Source organism: Punica granatum, chromosome 3 (assembly GCF_007655135.1).
Source record: "Punica granatum isolate Tunisia-2019 chromosome 3, ASM765513v2, whole genome shotgun sequence".
In the NCBI taxonomy this organism is placed as follows: domain Eukaryota; kingdom Viridiplantae; phylum Streptophyta; class Magnoliopsida; order Myrtales; family Lythraceae; genus Punica; species Punica granatum.
Window position 1 is genome coordinate 33,148,301 of NC_045129.1, and position 16,019 is coordinate 33,164,319.

Here is a 16,019-nt window from a genome sequence, read left to right on the forward strand (position 1 = left end):
CCCCCCCCCCCCAAAAAAAAAAGTTCAATAGTACAATTCTCTTAGTGTTAATATTACAATACTTATTAATCTTTTATCATGAAAAGCCACGTTGTTAATCCATGTTGTCTTAATTATAAGTAGGAGAACATAATAAAAAGAGACAAGATAACCGCATTAATCGGATTTGATGAAAACTCGTGTATAGCACGGCATTGACGTAATTATTTCCTAAAGAGCCTATGATTATTTCTCCCCCCTCCAAAAAGCTTATGATTTCAAATATTTATTAATATGAAAAATGTTAGCGCCTCTACTCCTTTACTCGTTTTCCCCATTCCAATCCTTCAAATTCGAATCTTTACAAAGTCAGGATCGATGGCTGTTGGTTATCCCAAATTCTATCAAGGTCTACTGTCTCCAGCGATATCGCTATGACTCTAAGTGGTTGTTTGGATTTCTAGTTATGACAAATTATGGAGGATTATAATTTGTATAGAAACTCTCCTTAATCTTTTATAAGCTGCCATAACTCGCAATCCAAACAAATTATAAGTATTGATCACTCTTTTTTAACACTATGATGGATAGATAAATAGTTTCAAACCTTTTGAAAAGTAATAAGTAAATATAATGTTTTATTTTTCCTACACTTTTACTAACATGTTTCACTATTATAACAATAAAAATGATAAAATTTGATGAGAAATATGATGAAATTCCTTCTAAACAAACAAACAAATTATAGAAACACTTATGCTATAAGTTAAAATGTTAAAAGAGTTTTTTTTAATTGAGATCATAAGATATCTTCAATTTATTCGTAAGATTAATCCTTATTCATACATCATCTTATCTAAAATATAACGTACTACCAGTGATTTCCCGTTTATCTGTGGTTTCAATTTGCCAACTTCTTTATTCTCCTTCAAACATAATCCCAAGCACTTCGCTCATTGACCTTTGTGAATTTCATTGTTAATCCTCCCGTCTCTTTTGTGCGATTATTACCAGATAGTTCTTCATTTTGCTTGTATGGTGCCCTCATCTTATATCATTTATGGAGCTTAAGAAATGAAGTCTTGTTTGCAGGCAAAAGAAGTGACCTATCTGACTCAACTCGTCGAATCAAGCGGGCCTTCGAGGAACATATTAACAAGACAAGTTACTACTGCAATCAGCACAACAGCGAAAGTGAAGCAACTGAACCACAACACAGCTTGCCTCAGTTGGATGACCTGCCAAGCACATCGATGCACACTGGCCGATCATCAAGCAGCACTGTTCGAGATTGGATTCAGATCAATACTGATGCTGCATGGACCATCAGTTGAGCCTGCTTGGCAGGTATCATGAAATGTAACAACCAGTTGATCTCCTACTCATGGTTCTCCCCTGTTGAGGCATCTTCACCCCTGCAAGCTGAGCCAAAGCTGTCTTGTTGGCTTAGCCTTAGATGTGATGCTCTCTTGCTAGTTGATACGATCCGTAGTCCTTCTCATTCCCCTTGAAAAATTAGAAGCATTGTCCTGGATACTATCCCTCTACTTAATCGTTTAATAAATTGGGAATGTATTTGGATTTCTCGTAAAGATAATCCCCAAGTTCACGACTTAGGTTAATTTGATCTCAAGTCAAATTTTTGTATCTTGTTTTGTATGCTTGAGGGATATCCCGATATGTCTTAATATTTAGTAATGAATCTTCCTTATTTATAAAAAAAAAAAAGAAAAAAGAAAAAAGAAAAAAGAAAAAAGAGAGAGAGACAATGATGGAGATCCCGGGAGCATATCAGAACCAACGCTAAACTTAAGGGACCAAAAGTTAAATTTCCCTTAAAATTTTAGAACCATAAGTATTATTATTATTATTGTTACGGTTCATTTGTCCCTCTCGTCTCGTCTCGGCCCCTCCCCTCTGCAACTCCGCGATGGCTGCAGTTCCCTGGTCAGTTCCCGAGCTTCCCCTCTTCCTCGAGCCATCCTTCAGAACGCCTCACCGGTCACCTCTGCTGACCTACCGGCCATTGCAGAAGTTCCATAAGCCATTTACTTCCTTTCAGACTTCTCGTTCGAGCTCTAAGCGGAGAGCGGTAGTGCCGGCAGTTACCTCCACGGTAGTGAACGATGAGGTTACCGAGTCCCCCAGTTTGGACGCTGGAACCGCCGTTCCTGCATCTTCTAAGGTTGTCCTCGTCCTCGGAGGCTCCGGTGGTGTTGGTAGGTCGAAACCTTAATGTTCTATGCGCCATTCTTTAGCTCAGACTCTGTAGCCGTTGAGATGTTAGTGGGTACAATCTTCAGAAATTCTTTTGAGGTAGAACTGCTCGCCGCTGCTGTCATTTAGTGAGGGACAGACGGCGGACTATGATTTACATCTGAATTTTGTGTTGGACGCTATTGCACCTTCATGTCGGCTCTGGTTGCTTGCATCCTGAAGCTCTGCAATGATATTAGTGAGATGAACGCGTTGGACGATCCAAATTAGGCCTTCTAGGAACGGAGCTGCCCTTTGCATGATTCTAAACTATGGAATGTGATGGAATTTACATTAGAAGAGATTCAGTTTTGCAGTAATTTACTCCTGCTTCGGTTTCAGGACAGCTGGTTGTTGCGTCGCTGCTAAAACGGGATATTAAAACACGGCTCATACTGCGAAATCCCGAGAAGGCCGTGTCTTTGTTTGGTGAACAAGATGAAGAGAAATTAAAGGTTCCATCTTCTGTTTTGGTTTTTGTAATGCTTTTCTTTTTCCCCGATCAATTGATCAAATTTCCCGCGAATTTTTCTTACAACGAGTGCCTTATAAACTTTAAAAAGGAACTTGGTTGCAAAATGTAAGCTTGTGACATGTCACAGGTATGGAAAGGAGACACTAGGAACGCGCAGGATCTCCATCCATCGATGTTTGAGGTACGGTTTCCATCCATCTATGTTTAAGGGCGATCTCTTTAATTTCTTTTTTAATTGTTTATCTGCAAAAGTTTTTGAGACATTGAGTCACGAGTGTGGAACAGTTTTTGTTTATTAATCGCATATCCGGGGAGACATTAAGTTTATTGCCTCTTAAAGGTTGAACTGTTTTTTGCAGGGAGTCACACATGTGATTTGCTGCACGGGAACTACAGCCTTTCCTTCGAAGCGGTGGGAAGGGGACAATTCTCCGGAACGTGTAGGTTAGGCTTAGTATATAAGTATAAACTGCACTGGACATTCTTTCACCGCATAATGTAATTAAGCAAGATACAATTGCTTGTTACCTCCTTATTTTTAAGATTTCATCACTATTCTAATCCCAGAGAGAGAAGGAAGTAATTGGCACTTTTGACTGCATAGTCCATCATACTTTTGTCCAATCAAGTTCTGCAGATCTCTGCCAACTTCTAGCGGAGTTGGGATCCAATGGAACTCAAGCATGTTGGAATAATATTTTAACCAATCATTTAGTATAACAGAACCTTAAATTTATGCCCTCTGTTTGCCTCCTGTTTGTTTATGTTAAGCTGTAATGTCTTTCTACTGATCTGCTTTGTCAACTCAATGACATTGTTTGTTGATTTTATTGTCATTTTTCCATAAAAGATTGGGAGGGTGTGAGAAATGTTATTTCTGCTCTGCCGAAGTCTTTGAAGAGAGTAGTTCTGGTTTCGTCAGTTGGTGTTACTAAGTGCAATGAGCTTCCATGGAGGTTAGTTGTTTTTTTTTTATCTTTCTATGCTAAATCATGTTTTTTCAGCTACCTAAAAATCAATATTGCAGTAATAGTCTTTTCTGTTCACAGCATTATGAACCTTTTTGGGGTTCTCAAGTATAAAAAGATGGGGGAAGACTTCCTTCGGGAATCTGGCCTTCCTTTTACTATACTAAGGTATGTGCTAGCAATGCCTTTTTTTTTTTTTTTTGGGGGGGGGGGGGGGGGGGGGGGGGGGGTGTAAGCAACAATGGCATGTCTCATATTAAGTTTTGCCTGCTCGAAACTCAACATACTTTCTTTTTTCCATGTATATGTTAGACCTGGTAGATTGACTGATGGACCCTACACGTCATATGATCTGAATACTTTGCTGAAAGCTACAGCTGGGGAACGTCGTGCAGTTGTAATCGGTCAAGGTATGAACCTCAATCAGCTTTACTTGAACTTTCTGCACCTTTTGAAATGACTGCTAACTCTAGTAACTGGTTTTTATTTGCAATTAGGGGACAAGCTTGTTGGAGAGGCCAGTAGACTTGTCGTTGCTGAGGCTTGTATACAGTTATTGGACATAGAATTCGCTGAAGGCGAAGCTTATGAGATCAACTCTGTTGTGGTATGTACTACTCAGAATCTTTCTTGTTTTTCTTTTGCATTGGCGGGTTGGTATTTTGCTGCCAAAGTTTGCTCTGATGAATTCAATTTAGTCGATTATAGGTACTCCTTATTTGGGTTCAGCCCAAGGTTTAGTTTGACTAAAATTTCGAACGGTTGGAATTGATGTTTTTGGGAGTTTTTACTAGTCCTCCGGGCTCATGTTCTATTTTTGAACGGGGCTTATCTCTGAAACTCCTTACTTTGAATGCTTTCCTAATTCAATACAAAATTCCGTTTTGTATGGTTCAAGTGCGGAAGGAATTATCACTTATCAAAAGAAAAAGTATGGAAGGAACTTCTCACTAGGTAACATTTTCTTCGCCAAATGCCAAGATGAGAAAATATATCCTTCAAGAACAGACTTATCTAAGGGTCGAATTTCCTGGAAAGAAAAACTACCCAGGCGGTTTCACTTAATACATGCACTGATCCATTAAAAACCCGTTGCTTCTTCCTCAAAGAGAAGGAACTCAATATGGCTGTTGTTACACCAAGATCCTGATCTTAAGAGATGTTTAATGTTGATGAGGTCCAGTTTGTTAAGTTCATATACTGGTGTGAGGCTCAGATTAGTTCAACCCGATCTCTTTCTACTTTAGTTCTGTTTCTAAGTTGCTAATGCTATCACGAAAGCGGAATTAGAACGTAATTGATCCGCTGATGGGTTATCCTACCGCAACTTCAACTCTGCTCTTATTGCTTAATTGTTGTGTTCATCCACAGGGCGAAGGTCCAGGAAGCGACCCGAAGAAATGGCGAGAACTGTTCCAAGCTGCCAAAGCTCAATGACCCTTAATCCCAGGTCTCCCGAACTTACACAGTGTATACGTACTTATACCTACACGTCTCCTAAATGACAGAAACTTTGCCAAGCCAATGAGCTCGGCGCCAATATATTGTTGCATGTATGTTCTGTATAGTTACAAGAACGTAATTTTTCTCTCGGGGTATGAGAAGAATGTAAGGTTGTGTTTGGCAAATGAGTTAAAAAAACTCAACTCAACTCATTTACACTATAAGACAAATTTTTGTGTGTTTTGCAACTCATGGTGGGCCCCATGTTGCCTTTTGCTTCCAATTTCAATTTTCCTTCCAATATCAATTTACTTTCAAGACACCATTTAATAAAAATTTGACACTTTCAATAGCAAAACAGTACAATTCGCTCACTACATTCAAATACAAATAAAAGAGCGGGTCTATCATCGCCCTCCTCTTTCTTCGCGCCATAAGCGATTAGCGATACGGTCTCGCACAACATTCATTTCGTCACTACTCATATCCACTTTAGTTCTAATTCCTTTTTCTGGCGGTGGACTTCGAAATTCATCGTATTCTGTCCACGCATCGCTGTACTTCGCAAATAATCTGTCGTGATAATTATTGCGTCGTATAAAATTATGCAAAACAAAACACGCAAGGGCAAGTTGCCCTTGTCTTAACGGTATGAAGTTTGGCATTAATCTTAGTATGGCAAATCTCCTCTTCAAAATACCAAAGCAACGTTCGATGACGTTGCGCACTGATGCGTGACGCTGATTAAAAAGCTCCTTCTCTGTTGTCGGTGGATTGCGCCGTCCGAAATCACTTCGGTGATATCGTTCCCCCTTGTATGGAGCCAAATATCCAGAAATGTTTGAAAACCCTGCATCGACAACATAATATTGGTCTGGGAAGAAAAAAAAGGAAAATTGTTCAGTTAAACATGTTATGGTTGAAATTTTATCGAAAAGAGAAAAGTAACCAGTAAATACTAACCACCACGTGGCGCTGGAAATTGCTCCAATGTAGCAGCTTCGGAAAATATTCTTGAATCATGTGCCGAACCCTCCCAACCTGTCATGACATATGTGAACATCATGTCGTGGGAACAAGCGGCCAATATATTTTTGTTATCTCAGCATTTCTATCGAGATATGGTACTCTATTCTCTCTGGGGATACATGCAGCCACATGTGTTCCATCAATTGCTCCGATGCAATCCTGCGTGACAATACAAAATTATTATGTAACTTACATAATTTTACGATATAAATTATTCATAGCTTGGCATTATTAGGAAAATACCCTAAAGAAACGCCAACGTGGTTCCCTTTCAATTTCCGGTTGTACAGCTACGTTCCTCGGTCGAATATACTCGGGTGATAAGGCTAGTATACCTCGGAGAATTTTTATGACTGATCGTGACACCGTTTCTTTTGAATGTTGATACCTTTCCGCCACAATTGCATAGCGTGAACTATGTGAAATAATCAATAAGAACATTCCTACCATCTCTTCCACGGTGATACCATTCCTACTGTCAGTGATACCACAGCGCAGCCGAAGTGTGTCGCAAAGATTTCTAAACACATACGGTTCCATTCTAAATGACTCGAAGCATCTAACGTCATTCCCCAAAACTTCAATTGTGTATTGTCTTCCCTGAAGTGCCGAAATTCTGCATGGGATGTTCCTTTGAACCACTCGTTCGGCCTCCATTAGTTGTACCATCAATAAGAAGAACCACCACTGTCTAACAACGATCTCGTCATCGTCAGAGTTCCCGGCATACCGTGCAGAATTGCTATTCCTTGGCATATTGAGAATTGCTACTGTACGCCTATAACTGTTGTAAGAATAGCACACTGTACGTTAACATTTAAAAACCACATTTCATACCACACAAGACAGTCAAAGCACGCATTAAAAATATTCAAATGAAATTATTCCAAACACCCGAAACAAACATTCTGGGGATAAGAAATGTCATAACAAAGTAAAGTAAAAGCAATTAGCGGAACATGTTCAACTAAACGTAAACCAATATACTTTACGCGTCGATTCAGGAGTCGGCAAGGTTCTGCAGCCATTCAATTCGCTCGTCCTCGTCTAAGAACATGAAAACCTTCCTTATTTCCTTATCTGCCAGCGCCATTGCGGCTTTCACATAAAAGCGACGCGGGACCTTCTCCTTCAATTTTTTCAACTCTAACATGGCTTCGTTGACGCTATCCTTCTCTGGCTTATCAGGGCTTGATACGGACTTGCTTCGCTTTGATGCCGATGGGGTTTCGAGACCATTCTTGTTGAAGCTATCCCTAAACAATTCCATGCACTCATGTATTATGGACTTTTCCGATGAAGCTCTTTTAGACACTCGACGTCGGGACTCTGATATTATTGGATCTTCAACATTGACAGGGTCGTCACTCTCGTCGGAGCACTCCACGATGTTGACAGCCTGTTTCTGCTTTCCCCTCGACGCTGATATGAATGCCGCATGCAGCCGTCGTTCCTCAGATGAAGTTGTCGGTGGATTGGTGGAGGAGATGCGAAGAGCACCGGTAGCAGTTGAAGAACTGAAAAGCTCATTCAATAGGCTGTAGTGCTTGCAGCCTTTGGTCCGGAATGCCTTGAATGCCCTGTTCTTCTGCACATTGAGATACGGTATATGTTACGAGAACAGTAACAGTAAATAGTGAGGAACTATAGAAAGCCAACGACATCCCGTGAAGGACATGCCAATATCTAGAAAATTGAACAACCAATAGGCATTTTAAATAAAAGGAATTGTTAGCATTGCATAACTCATATTATGAACTCATCTTCAAGCACAGAAGACAGTAACATATTTGAAGCGTGTACCTTGCTAAACATATCCCAGACATCGGGACTGGCCTTGATGGTGTTCGTGTCTGCATCCCATCCCACTCCAGTGTGGTTCCTTAGCTCAGTGAATTGCCTGTATGTCCCTTTCAATCTAGCACACTTGTCCCTTACCTTCGTCCAACAAAGTTGTGCTTCAGGAAATTGCTTCTCTATTTCCTTAGTCATCTCTTCCCAATGAGATCTCTTCCAGGAAGTCGTTTGGGTCACTTTGAAGACTTCAAGCATGATATGTATGAATGCCAACTCCATCTCATCACTCCATTCCAGTACATTCTCACCCTTTGGAGCCATTATCGATGCAACTTTTGGACCACAACTTCCACACATAATAGGTAAAAAATAATATTAACAGACCAGAATCAAATTGTGTAAAATTGGACATCTCCATAAGCAGAGAAGGTCAGCTATCAAACATAAGATTCAAATGACACTTCCTATGAATGAAGACATACACTAATTACTTTGACAAAGAATTAAATGGTCTTCAAACCATTCAGATAGTAAGCTACAGGACATATGACTTCATGAGAAACTTACAGAGTGAGTTGTCCTAGAATAATTGGACATGCTAAAGATATTCAAAGAACATGCTAGGAAATGGACCACAAACTACATTAAAATAGGAAGACAATCACAATACTAGTAGATAGTTAGGGAGAAAGGCTTTTAGGGATTTGACTGGATGGGATTGCAGTGCCAAGGAAAAGGCTTCAATTGAACTTCTCCCTATTAAGATGAGACCAAACATGATTAACCAAGAGAGACCCATTACCATTCTTCTCTAATAATTGAGCATGCTAGCACCCGAGATGGGCCAACCGGGTCCTCGGAACCTATCGGATAGTAAGAATAGCACTCAACAAACAGAAAGAAGAAAGAAGAATAACAACTTCACAGAAAGAAGAAAGAAGAACAGCAGCTATCGGCTAGCACCCGAGAAGCCAACCGGCTTCTACCTTTCAACTTTGGATGTACTATATCTTGTTGAAATGCCATGCTCGACCTGTTGAATGTTATTCGATAATATTTCTAAACTGTGGCTACATAATATTTCTTAACCGCGGCTGACTCCAATAACGAGTAATGTCCCCGATAATAATTTCGCGTACTGGTTTGATCTTCTCCCAAAATAAGAATAGCACTCAGCAAACAGATAGAAGAAAGAAGAACAGCAGCTTCACATTCGTATAAGAGCTAGACACAGAATCAGTAATCGACATAAGGCGATAAGCATAGCACTCAACAAACAGAAAGATAAACTGTAACTGCACATTCGCCGAACACGGAACAACAGAACAACCTTCACACGGGGTTTCAGCAAAACAAGAACAACATATTGGCTCTCAGTGACCAAAGAATGCAGTGGAAGCCATAAAATTATGCAACAAACATCTTCAACTGGCGAGAGGAAATGTAGAAATTACCTGAAATGCAGAATGCGTTCGACACCAGAGGAGACGCTGGGATTTAAAGCCTCGCGTGCTGGTGAATTTTAGCAGTGCAAGGACCCTCAAAAAAACCGAAAGAAGGGAATCTTTGTCCTTCTGTGGCAGACGTTGCTCAGTTGGGGGAATCGTATTCCTGACAAAGGGGGGCCTTTGCCCTGTTCTTGCAGGTACTTTCTACCGATTCTTCTGCGCAATCAAGACCCATAGGGAAAAATGTGCAAGATGGGATGTTATATCCGTGAAATCATCTATTGCTTATTGTAATTGCGAAATTCGGACATCGCTTACCTTCTTCGAGCGGCCGATTGCAGTGAATTCTGGACCGATTATGACTCGGCAATGTCGATTAGGAGGCTTCGCTGCCGATGTCGATGTCTTCTACGCGGCGACGCCCCTAAAATGGAGTTGAAATCGGGGCAGATTCAACAGCTTCACCACCGTCGAAGTCCGATTTCAAATCTCGGTTAGCAAGATCGACGACACAGAGGTTAGATGGAACTCGGCTGACCGTTCTGTCTGTGAAACAAAAAAAATTAGGGCAACAGAGGACGGAGAAGATGAAGGCTTCTGGCAGTGGGTCCCTCCATATTACCGTTTGACCCCCATTTTTTGTCCGTTTGCGAGTTGAGTTAAATTTTTTTCGGTTGCCAAACAGATAATAATTTTACTGTTGAATTGAAGATAAATGAAGTTTAAGTGGAGTAAAGTAAAAAAAATTACTGCAGAACCAAATATCACTCCTCACGACAATTTAAAAAACAGAAAGCATTATTTCTCTCTTTTTCTTATAAAATAAATGAATGAGATAGAATCAATCATGCTTTATATCATTGATTTATTTTTGTTTCTTTTCATTCACGATGACTATCAGATATGTACTAAAGAGTCTCGACACTTTGAATTGAAATGAGTAACTTTTCTTCTAATTAAACATCGAGATGGGTCATCTGATACGATATCTTGAATCGTTTGTACCTTCCAATCCGGTTACGAAAAAATGATGTCGAAAATCCATAAGGTAGTGAAGTTCGGCTATGCCAACTTATTTTTTCTTACAACATATGAAGGAAGATTGCAGTGAAGCTATCAACGGGTGGAGAGAATTGGGGGGAGGGGACCATTGACAACAATTGCTTTTTGTCTGTTCTGTTTTTATGTTATGTAAGCATGGAAGAAGACACCCAAGAATGTGGAATTTACTTACTCAACCATTTGGGTGAGAGGGAGGGTATGAGAGGTTGAGAAAGCAATTTGGGCAGATAATGTGATAATGGGGTCTCAACCACACCTCCCTCCCATTAACCTCCTCCACACACATCACTTGCTCCCCCTCCCCCCAAATTGTTCTCTTCTGCAGCCACCTCCTGATGATTCCCCTAATTGTGATGGCCACTTCTGTTGCTTCTTGACAATCTGTTTAGTAGGGCATGCAATTTCCCCTCAGGCATTAGCTCTTGTTCAAGTTCCGGTACTCGTGGATGCCGCTCATAAGCTCGGACGGATATGATGACGTTATGATCTATCGAGATGATATTCCGCTGTCATTCTTTGATAGTAAAATCAGTTAGGTGCAAGAGTACTAAGCTTGACGCATTAATAACAATGTCCTATCTTTCAAAGGTGCTTTTGTAAATCAGATTGCAATTATACTGTCAACCTTAACTTATAATACTAAGCGTGAGACATATCGACTCGTAAGGAGTAGAATATAAGTTTAAATTCTGAGAAAACATGCACTTGTTGTTTGGTATAACAAGAACAATATCTCCAACAATTTTATTTCATTCCATCCAGAAAAATAATAAGTGTGAGAGAACCAGTTGACGATACAAGCTTCAAATTATTTTCATTTTTCTTCAATTTTTTTTATCTTAACTACCATTCAATTCAATTTTTAATACTAAATTCTCTTAATTATTCATTACTTTTTTCACAACACAATCCTTATTTTCTCTCAATTATTTAGTACTTTTTCTCATAAATATAATTATTACTTTTTTTTTTTCATCTTATTATTACAATCTAATTAAATATATATATATATATATAGTTGGAATGGAGATTAGTTAATTTTCAAACGAGGGCAGTCTGTTTCTGTTTTGAGGAGTGCCATAATATAATATATAAATAGATAAATCCAACGGGGAAGCGTCGAATTTCCACGTCAGCGGTTCCTGCAGCCGCAAAATTACAACACGTAGCGCCCTTATCCGCCACGTGGAAGGGAAAGGGACCCACGTGGAAGGTCGATTGGCTCTCCCGCGCTCCCGTTATAAAACTCCCATTTGATCGTTTGGCTCTTATTGGCCCCCTCCCCCTTCCCTGCCTGCCGGCGCTCTTCTTCACTTCTTCTTCTTCTTCTTCTTCAGAGAGAGAGAGAGAGAGAGAGAGAGGCGTGCTGCAAAATCACTGTGACGACTGAGCTCAATCGACGTGTTTGAGCTTTCAGGTAGACATCTGAACGCACAAATATATATCTATATATATATATATATATATAATTATATGCATATATTTGCATGCATGTGTGTAATAATGCTTATGTAAGCATCTGTATAATCGGCATGGAGATGGGCTTGCTTTGGCTGTTTTCCTCTTACTCACTCTCTCTCTCTCTCTCTCTCTCTCTGAACTGAAGGCGTTTTGATTGATATAATCATATATATGTGTGTGTGTGTGTATCATGGGAATCATCGCTGGAAGTTTGGAGCTTTTGTTCGTTCTCTGTGTCTATTTCTGCTTACGCCACCCTTTGTTTATGCTCTGCTTCCTTTGGCTGTGTCTATTTCATGGGAATCGTCTTTGTTTATGATGTTTTATGTCCATAGTGTTGTTGTTGGGTTTTTGTCTCCAGACCTTTAAAAAGGTGCGTTCGTATGTTGTGAGAGAGAAAGAAGCGTCCATGAGGGAAAATATTCGAAGAAATATTATGATCGGGTTGGTTGGTTATGGAATTTGTATGCGCATGGCGACTATTTGATTGATTGTGTTTTTGGAACTTCCGCAGAGAACTTCTGTGGTTAAAATAGATATTCACATATATTAACTCCTAGTCTGCATCAGTTTAACGGCTTGCGCGGAAAAGAAAAACCGAGTGACAAAGTCGGCGAATACGTCTTTAACAAATGATGATTGATGAGTGTGTCATCATCTTATTTATGCTCTTCTGTTCATTACATTTTCGATCCCACAGTGATATATGGCTATCACTGCACGAGCAAGTTCGTATTTGTACTCACATAAGAACACGCAGGAACCGTCACTCCACATCTGCGGTGAGATTTTGGGAAGGGGAAGATGGATTACGTCTATGGACCAGGGAGGAACCACCTTTTCGTTCCGGGCCCCGTCAACATCCCGGACCCGGTCATAAGGGCAATGAACAGGAACAATGAGGATTACCGCTCCCCTGCAGTTCCAGCTCTGACCAAGACTCTCCTAGAGGATGTGAAGAAGATTTTCAAGACCACCAGCGGCACCCCATTCCTGATTCCAACTACAGGTACTATGTGTCATGTACAGTGCTAACTGCTACTTGCTGTTAGTATCATTCAGTCCGAGCCCCAAATCTAGACACATCCAAATGGAACTGATCCGGCCTAATTCAGTGATACTTGCATTTTAGTTTTTGTTCAGAGAAGAGTGTTTGATGACCTATTTTTCCCGAAAGCTTAGGTTTTAAGAAATCTTCTTATCAATATTGTGCTTGAGTATAGGTTCGAGTTTTGAACCTCAGGAGCCGCGTACTTGTTTACTTACTCTGTTGGTTTCTGAGTTATTCCAGCTTCTGTCTGCACTTGTCAAGTCCGAGTTTTGCAAAGAGAAATGTTAAGTGCTCCATCCTACAAGTTTATGCTTTTAGGAGAACTGATTATTCGGGCATAGAAATGTTAGAAGTCTTGCAAAATTCATGATCAGTGTGAGGTAGTTTCTTAAGCTAATGCTTCACTTTGGATGTTTGTAGGTACTGGTGCCTGGGAGAGTGCTCTAACCAATACGCTGTCTCCTGGAGATCGGATCATATCTTTCCTGATTGGCCAATTCAGCTTGCTGTGGATTGATCAGCAGCAGCGCCTTGGGTTCAATGTGGATGTTGTTGAGAGTGATTGGGGTCAGGGTGCCAACCTCGACATTATGGCCTCCAAGCTTGCAGCAGATACCAATCACACCATCAAGGCAATCTGCATCGTTCATAACGAGACAGCCACTGGAGTCACCAACAACTTGGCTAAAGTAAGAAAAATACTCGGTAAGCACTTTTACTGTAAACTTGGTTATTGCTGTGTATCTTCGGGCAAATTCTGTTTGTATAAAATGTATGGTGGATTATGCAGATGATTACAGGCACCCAGCTCTGTTGTTGGTTGATGGAGTCTCATCCATTTGTGCTCTCGATTTCCGCATGGATGAGTGGGGAGTGGATGTGGCCTTGACAGGCTCCCAGAAGGCTCTTTCTCTCCCAACTGGGATGGGTATCGTGTGCGCAAGCCCCAAAGCCCTGGAGGCTTCCAAGACCGCAAAGTCTTACAGAGTCTTCTTCGACTGGAAGGACTACCTGAAGTTCTACAAAATGGGAACATATTGGCCTTACACCCCTTCCATTCAACTCTTGTATGGACTCAGAGCAGCGCTCGATCTGATTTTCGAGGAAGGTCTTGACAATGTCATCGCTAGGCATAACCGTCTGGCTACAGCAACAAGGTAAAAGCCCATTCTCAGATTTTTATAACTGATGGTATATTTTGGATTAGCAGTTGCAGTTAAGCAAAGTCGAGTGACTCGAGTTACTACAATGCCACGATCTAGCTTGATTGAGCATCGTTTTGCAGATTTGGACCTGCCTCAAAAAAATATGTGACAGAGGGCAAACTTGATGAAGTTTAGTATTAGTTTTCATATAGGATGACCTTTTAATTTTAACAGTGAAGCAACTGAAATGTTATAACAAAATAGAAGTTCAATCAGGCTGAGTAATTGGGAAGATTGAACTAAAGTCGAGCTTAATAAAATGGAGAAGCATTTCATTAGACATCAAGGTTGAGCCCGAGCAGTTCGCAGGTGCCCCTGACTTGCTTTCACCCCCATTTTGGATCACAGAATATATTGTGTTTGCCTTTTCCTTTTCTTTCTATTTCAATATATAAATGTTATGTTTCCTCTAACCAAGTAAAAACCTTTCAAGTTCAGGCTTGCTGTGGAGGCTTGGGGCTTGAAGAACTGCACCCAGAAAGAGGAATGGTTTAGTGACACCGTAACTGCGGTGGTCGTCCCTTCATACATTAACAGTGCGGAGATTGTTAGGAGGGCATGGAAGAGATACAACTTGAGCTTGGGTCTTGGCCTTAACAAAGTAGCCGGGAAAGTCTTCAGAATAGGGCATCTCGGTAACCTGAATGAGGTATACGTTCCCTTTCCTTCCTTTTTTCATTATCCATGATCAGGGCTGGAAATGGTAGTTAATGAGAATCAACGAGAAATGTACATACCAGTTTGCAGTTTTAACTTACTTTGTGCAGAAGTTTTTCAACTGCTTCCGGTGTTGATGACCTTTGTACTGCGCGGAATGAATTTTTAAATATCTTATCGACCTTGAAAGCACTTTATCTGCAGAATTTGGTTCTTAAGATGAACTCATTAGAATGTGTGATGGCTAATTCACCTTAAATGAGATAAGACACTGTGCTAATGAAGTTCCTAATTTGCTTGTGTGTTCAGCTGCAACTGTTGGGCTGTCTTGCTGGAGTTGAGATGGTGCTCAAGGATGTCGGCTACCCTGTAAAGCTCGGAAGCGGGGTGGGGGCAGCTGCTGCATACTTTCAGAATACCACCCCGTTGATCCCATCCCGTATTTAAATCCCGGAGCCTCACCTCCTCCTCATGTAATTAAGTTGCCTCTTCTCCTATCTACATTCGTCTCTCTGATTCCATGTAATTAAAAAAAGATACCGGGTTATTTCCAACTCCGCCTAGACAGTTATTAGGCTATTCTCGAGTTTCTGGCTCGATAAGCTTGCTTTTCTCGCTACGCTGAGATCCCGTGTTTCAAGTATCTGTAGAACCTTCTTTTCATTTTACGTTATCTCTCCCTATTCCTGCACTTCCGCTGTGCCAAATTTCTTGTTTGCACTTCATAGGAGAGAACTGGTAGTGCTCTTCATGATTTTAGCGTTGCATTTGGTCATGGCCGACGGGAATGCCTTGCAACTTCACTCTGTAGGCTTTCTATCGTTCGGCAAATTTGCATCTGTCGGCATGCCGAGGTACTGTATTTGAAAAATGTAAGATCTTTGCAGCCTGTCGACGAATGTATGGTCACTCCTAAGGAAAGCGGAACAGGTTTTGCTCCAGTAAACTTATAATCGGTCGAGATGATGAAATGGTCAGTTTACTGGTCCCAGAACCATGGAAGAGCAAAGTCGGGAGATTCAGGGAAATTTTGAGTTTGCATCCTACAGTTTGTTCTGAGTCTGAAGATTACGTGGTCGTGCTATGCAATGCTTCGAATTTTCATTTTCATCTCACTTTGCACCGAGATCTTAACGTCGCAACGCGACACGAAACAACACAACGGGCGGATGATCTAGTCCTTGGTCT

At 40.7% G+C, this 16,019-nt stretch overlaps 3 protein-coding genes across 5 annotated transcripts; 2 read left to right on the forward strand and 1 right to left on the reverse strand.

The window, feature by feature from the left end:
* Nucleotides 1-1,852: 1,852 nt before the first annotated feature.
* LOC116198607 (protein TIC 62, chloroplastic) lies at nucleotides 1,853-5,371 on the forward strand. 3 transcript variants are annotated; one of them, XM_031528794.1, is made up of 9 exons: nucleotides 1,853-2,198; nucleotides 2,578-2,690; nucleotides 2,838-2,891; nucleotides 3,070-3,154; nucleotides 3,561-3,666; nucleotides 3,760-3,846; nucleotides 3,991-4,088; nucleotides 4,176-4,285; nucleotides 4,577-5,000. In XM_031528794.1, exons 1-9 carry the CDS (start codon nucleotides 1,910-1,912, stop codon nucleotides 4,634-4,636), a joined length of 1,002 nt encoding a protein of 333 aa, XP_031384654.1. In that variant the 5' UTR covers nucleotides 1,853-1,909; the 3' UTR covers nucleotides 4,637-5,000. The 3 variants fall into 3 exon arrangements, with proteins under 3 accessions (XP_031384654.1, XP_031384653.1, XP_031384655.1); XM_031528793.1 differs by lacking the exon at nucleotides 4,577-5,000 and adding an exon at nucleotides 5,050-5,371 and having other exon boundaries at nucleotides 1,854-2,198; XM_031528795.1 differs by lacking the exon at nucleotides 4,577-5,000 and adding an exon at nucleotides 5,050-5,371 and having other exon boundaries at nucleotides 1,956-2,198; nucleotides 2,583-2,690.
* Nucleotides 5,372-6,960: 1,589 nt separating this feature from the next.
* LOC116201512 lies at nucleotides 6,961-10,004 on the reverse strand. Its single transcript, XM_031532774.1, has 4 exons — nucleotides 9,714-10,004; nucleotides 9,402-9,611; nucleotides 7,954-8,293; nucleotides 6,961-7,738 (listed from the first exon to the last, which is right to left on the reverse strand). Exons 3-4 carry the CDS (start codon nucleotides 8,266-8,268, stop codon nucleotides 7,151-7,153), a joined length of 903 nt encoding a protein of 300 aa, XP_031388634.1. The 5' UTR covers nucleotides 8,269-8,293; nucleotides 9,402-9,611; nucleotides 9,714-10,004; the 3' UTR covers nucleotides 6,961-7,150.
* Nucleotides 10,005-11,711: 1,707 nt separating this feature from the next.
* LOC116199749 (serine--glyoxylate aminotransferase) lies at nucleotides 11,712-15,523 on the forward strand. Its single transcript, XM_031530225.1, has 6 exons — nucleotides 11,712-11,874; nucleotides 12,679-12,927; nucleotides 13,390-13,674; nucleotides 13,760-14,126; nucleotides 14,613-14,823; nucleotides 15,141-15,523. Exons 2-6 carry the CDS (start codon nucleotides 12,723-12,725, stop codon nucleotides 15,276-15,278), a joined length of 1,206 nt encoding a protein of 401 aa, XP_031386085.1. The 5' UTR covers nucleotides 11,712-11,874; nucleotides 12,679-12,722; the 3' UTR covers nucleotides 15,279-15,523.
* Nucleotides 15,524-16,019: the final 496 nt, after the last annotated feature.

Excerpts from the sequence above, each read along its gene's own strand:
- LOC116199749 (XM_031530225.1), top strand. The coding sequence starts at position 12,723 with ATGGATTACGTCTATGGACCAGGGAGGAACCACCTTTTCGTTCCGGGC. Across the intron at positions 14,127-14,612 it reads CGTCTGGCTACAGCAACAAG|GCTTGCTGTGGAGGCTTGGG; the intron begins GTAAAAGCCCAT and ends TTTCAAGTTCAG. Across the intron at positions 14,824-15,140 it reads ATCTCGGTAACCTGAATGAG|CTGCAACTGTTGGGCTGTCT; the intron begins GTATACGTTCCC and ends TTGTGTGTTCAG.
- LOC116201512 (XM_031532774.1), bottom strand. The coding sequence starts at position 8,268 with ATGGCTCCAAAGGGTGAGAATGTACTGGAATGGAGTGATGAGATGGAG. Across the intron at positions 7,739-7,953 it reads TCTGGGATATGTTTAGCAAG|AAGAACAGGGCATTCAAGGC; the intron begins GTACACGCTTCA and ends CTCAATGTGCAG.
- LOC116198607 (XM_031528793.1), top strand. The coding sequence starts at position 1,910 with ATGGCTGCAGTTCCCTGGTCAGTTCCCGAGCTTCCCCTCTTCCTCGAG. Across the intron at positions 2,892-3,069 it reads TCCATCCATCGATGTTTGAG|GGAGTCACACATGTGATTTG; the intron begins GTACGGTTTCCA and ends TGTTTTTTGCAG. Across the intron at positions 3,847-3,990 it reads CTTCCTTTTACTATACTAAG|ACCTGGTAGATTGACTGATG; the intron begins GTATGTGCTAGC and ends TGTATATGTTAG.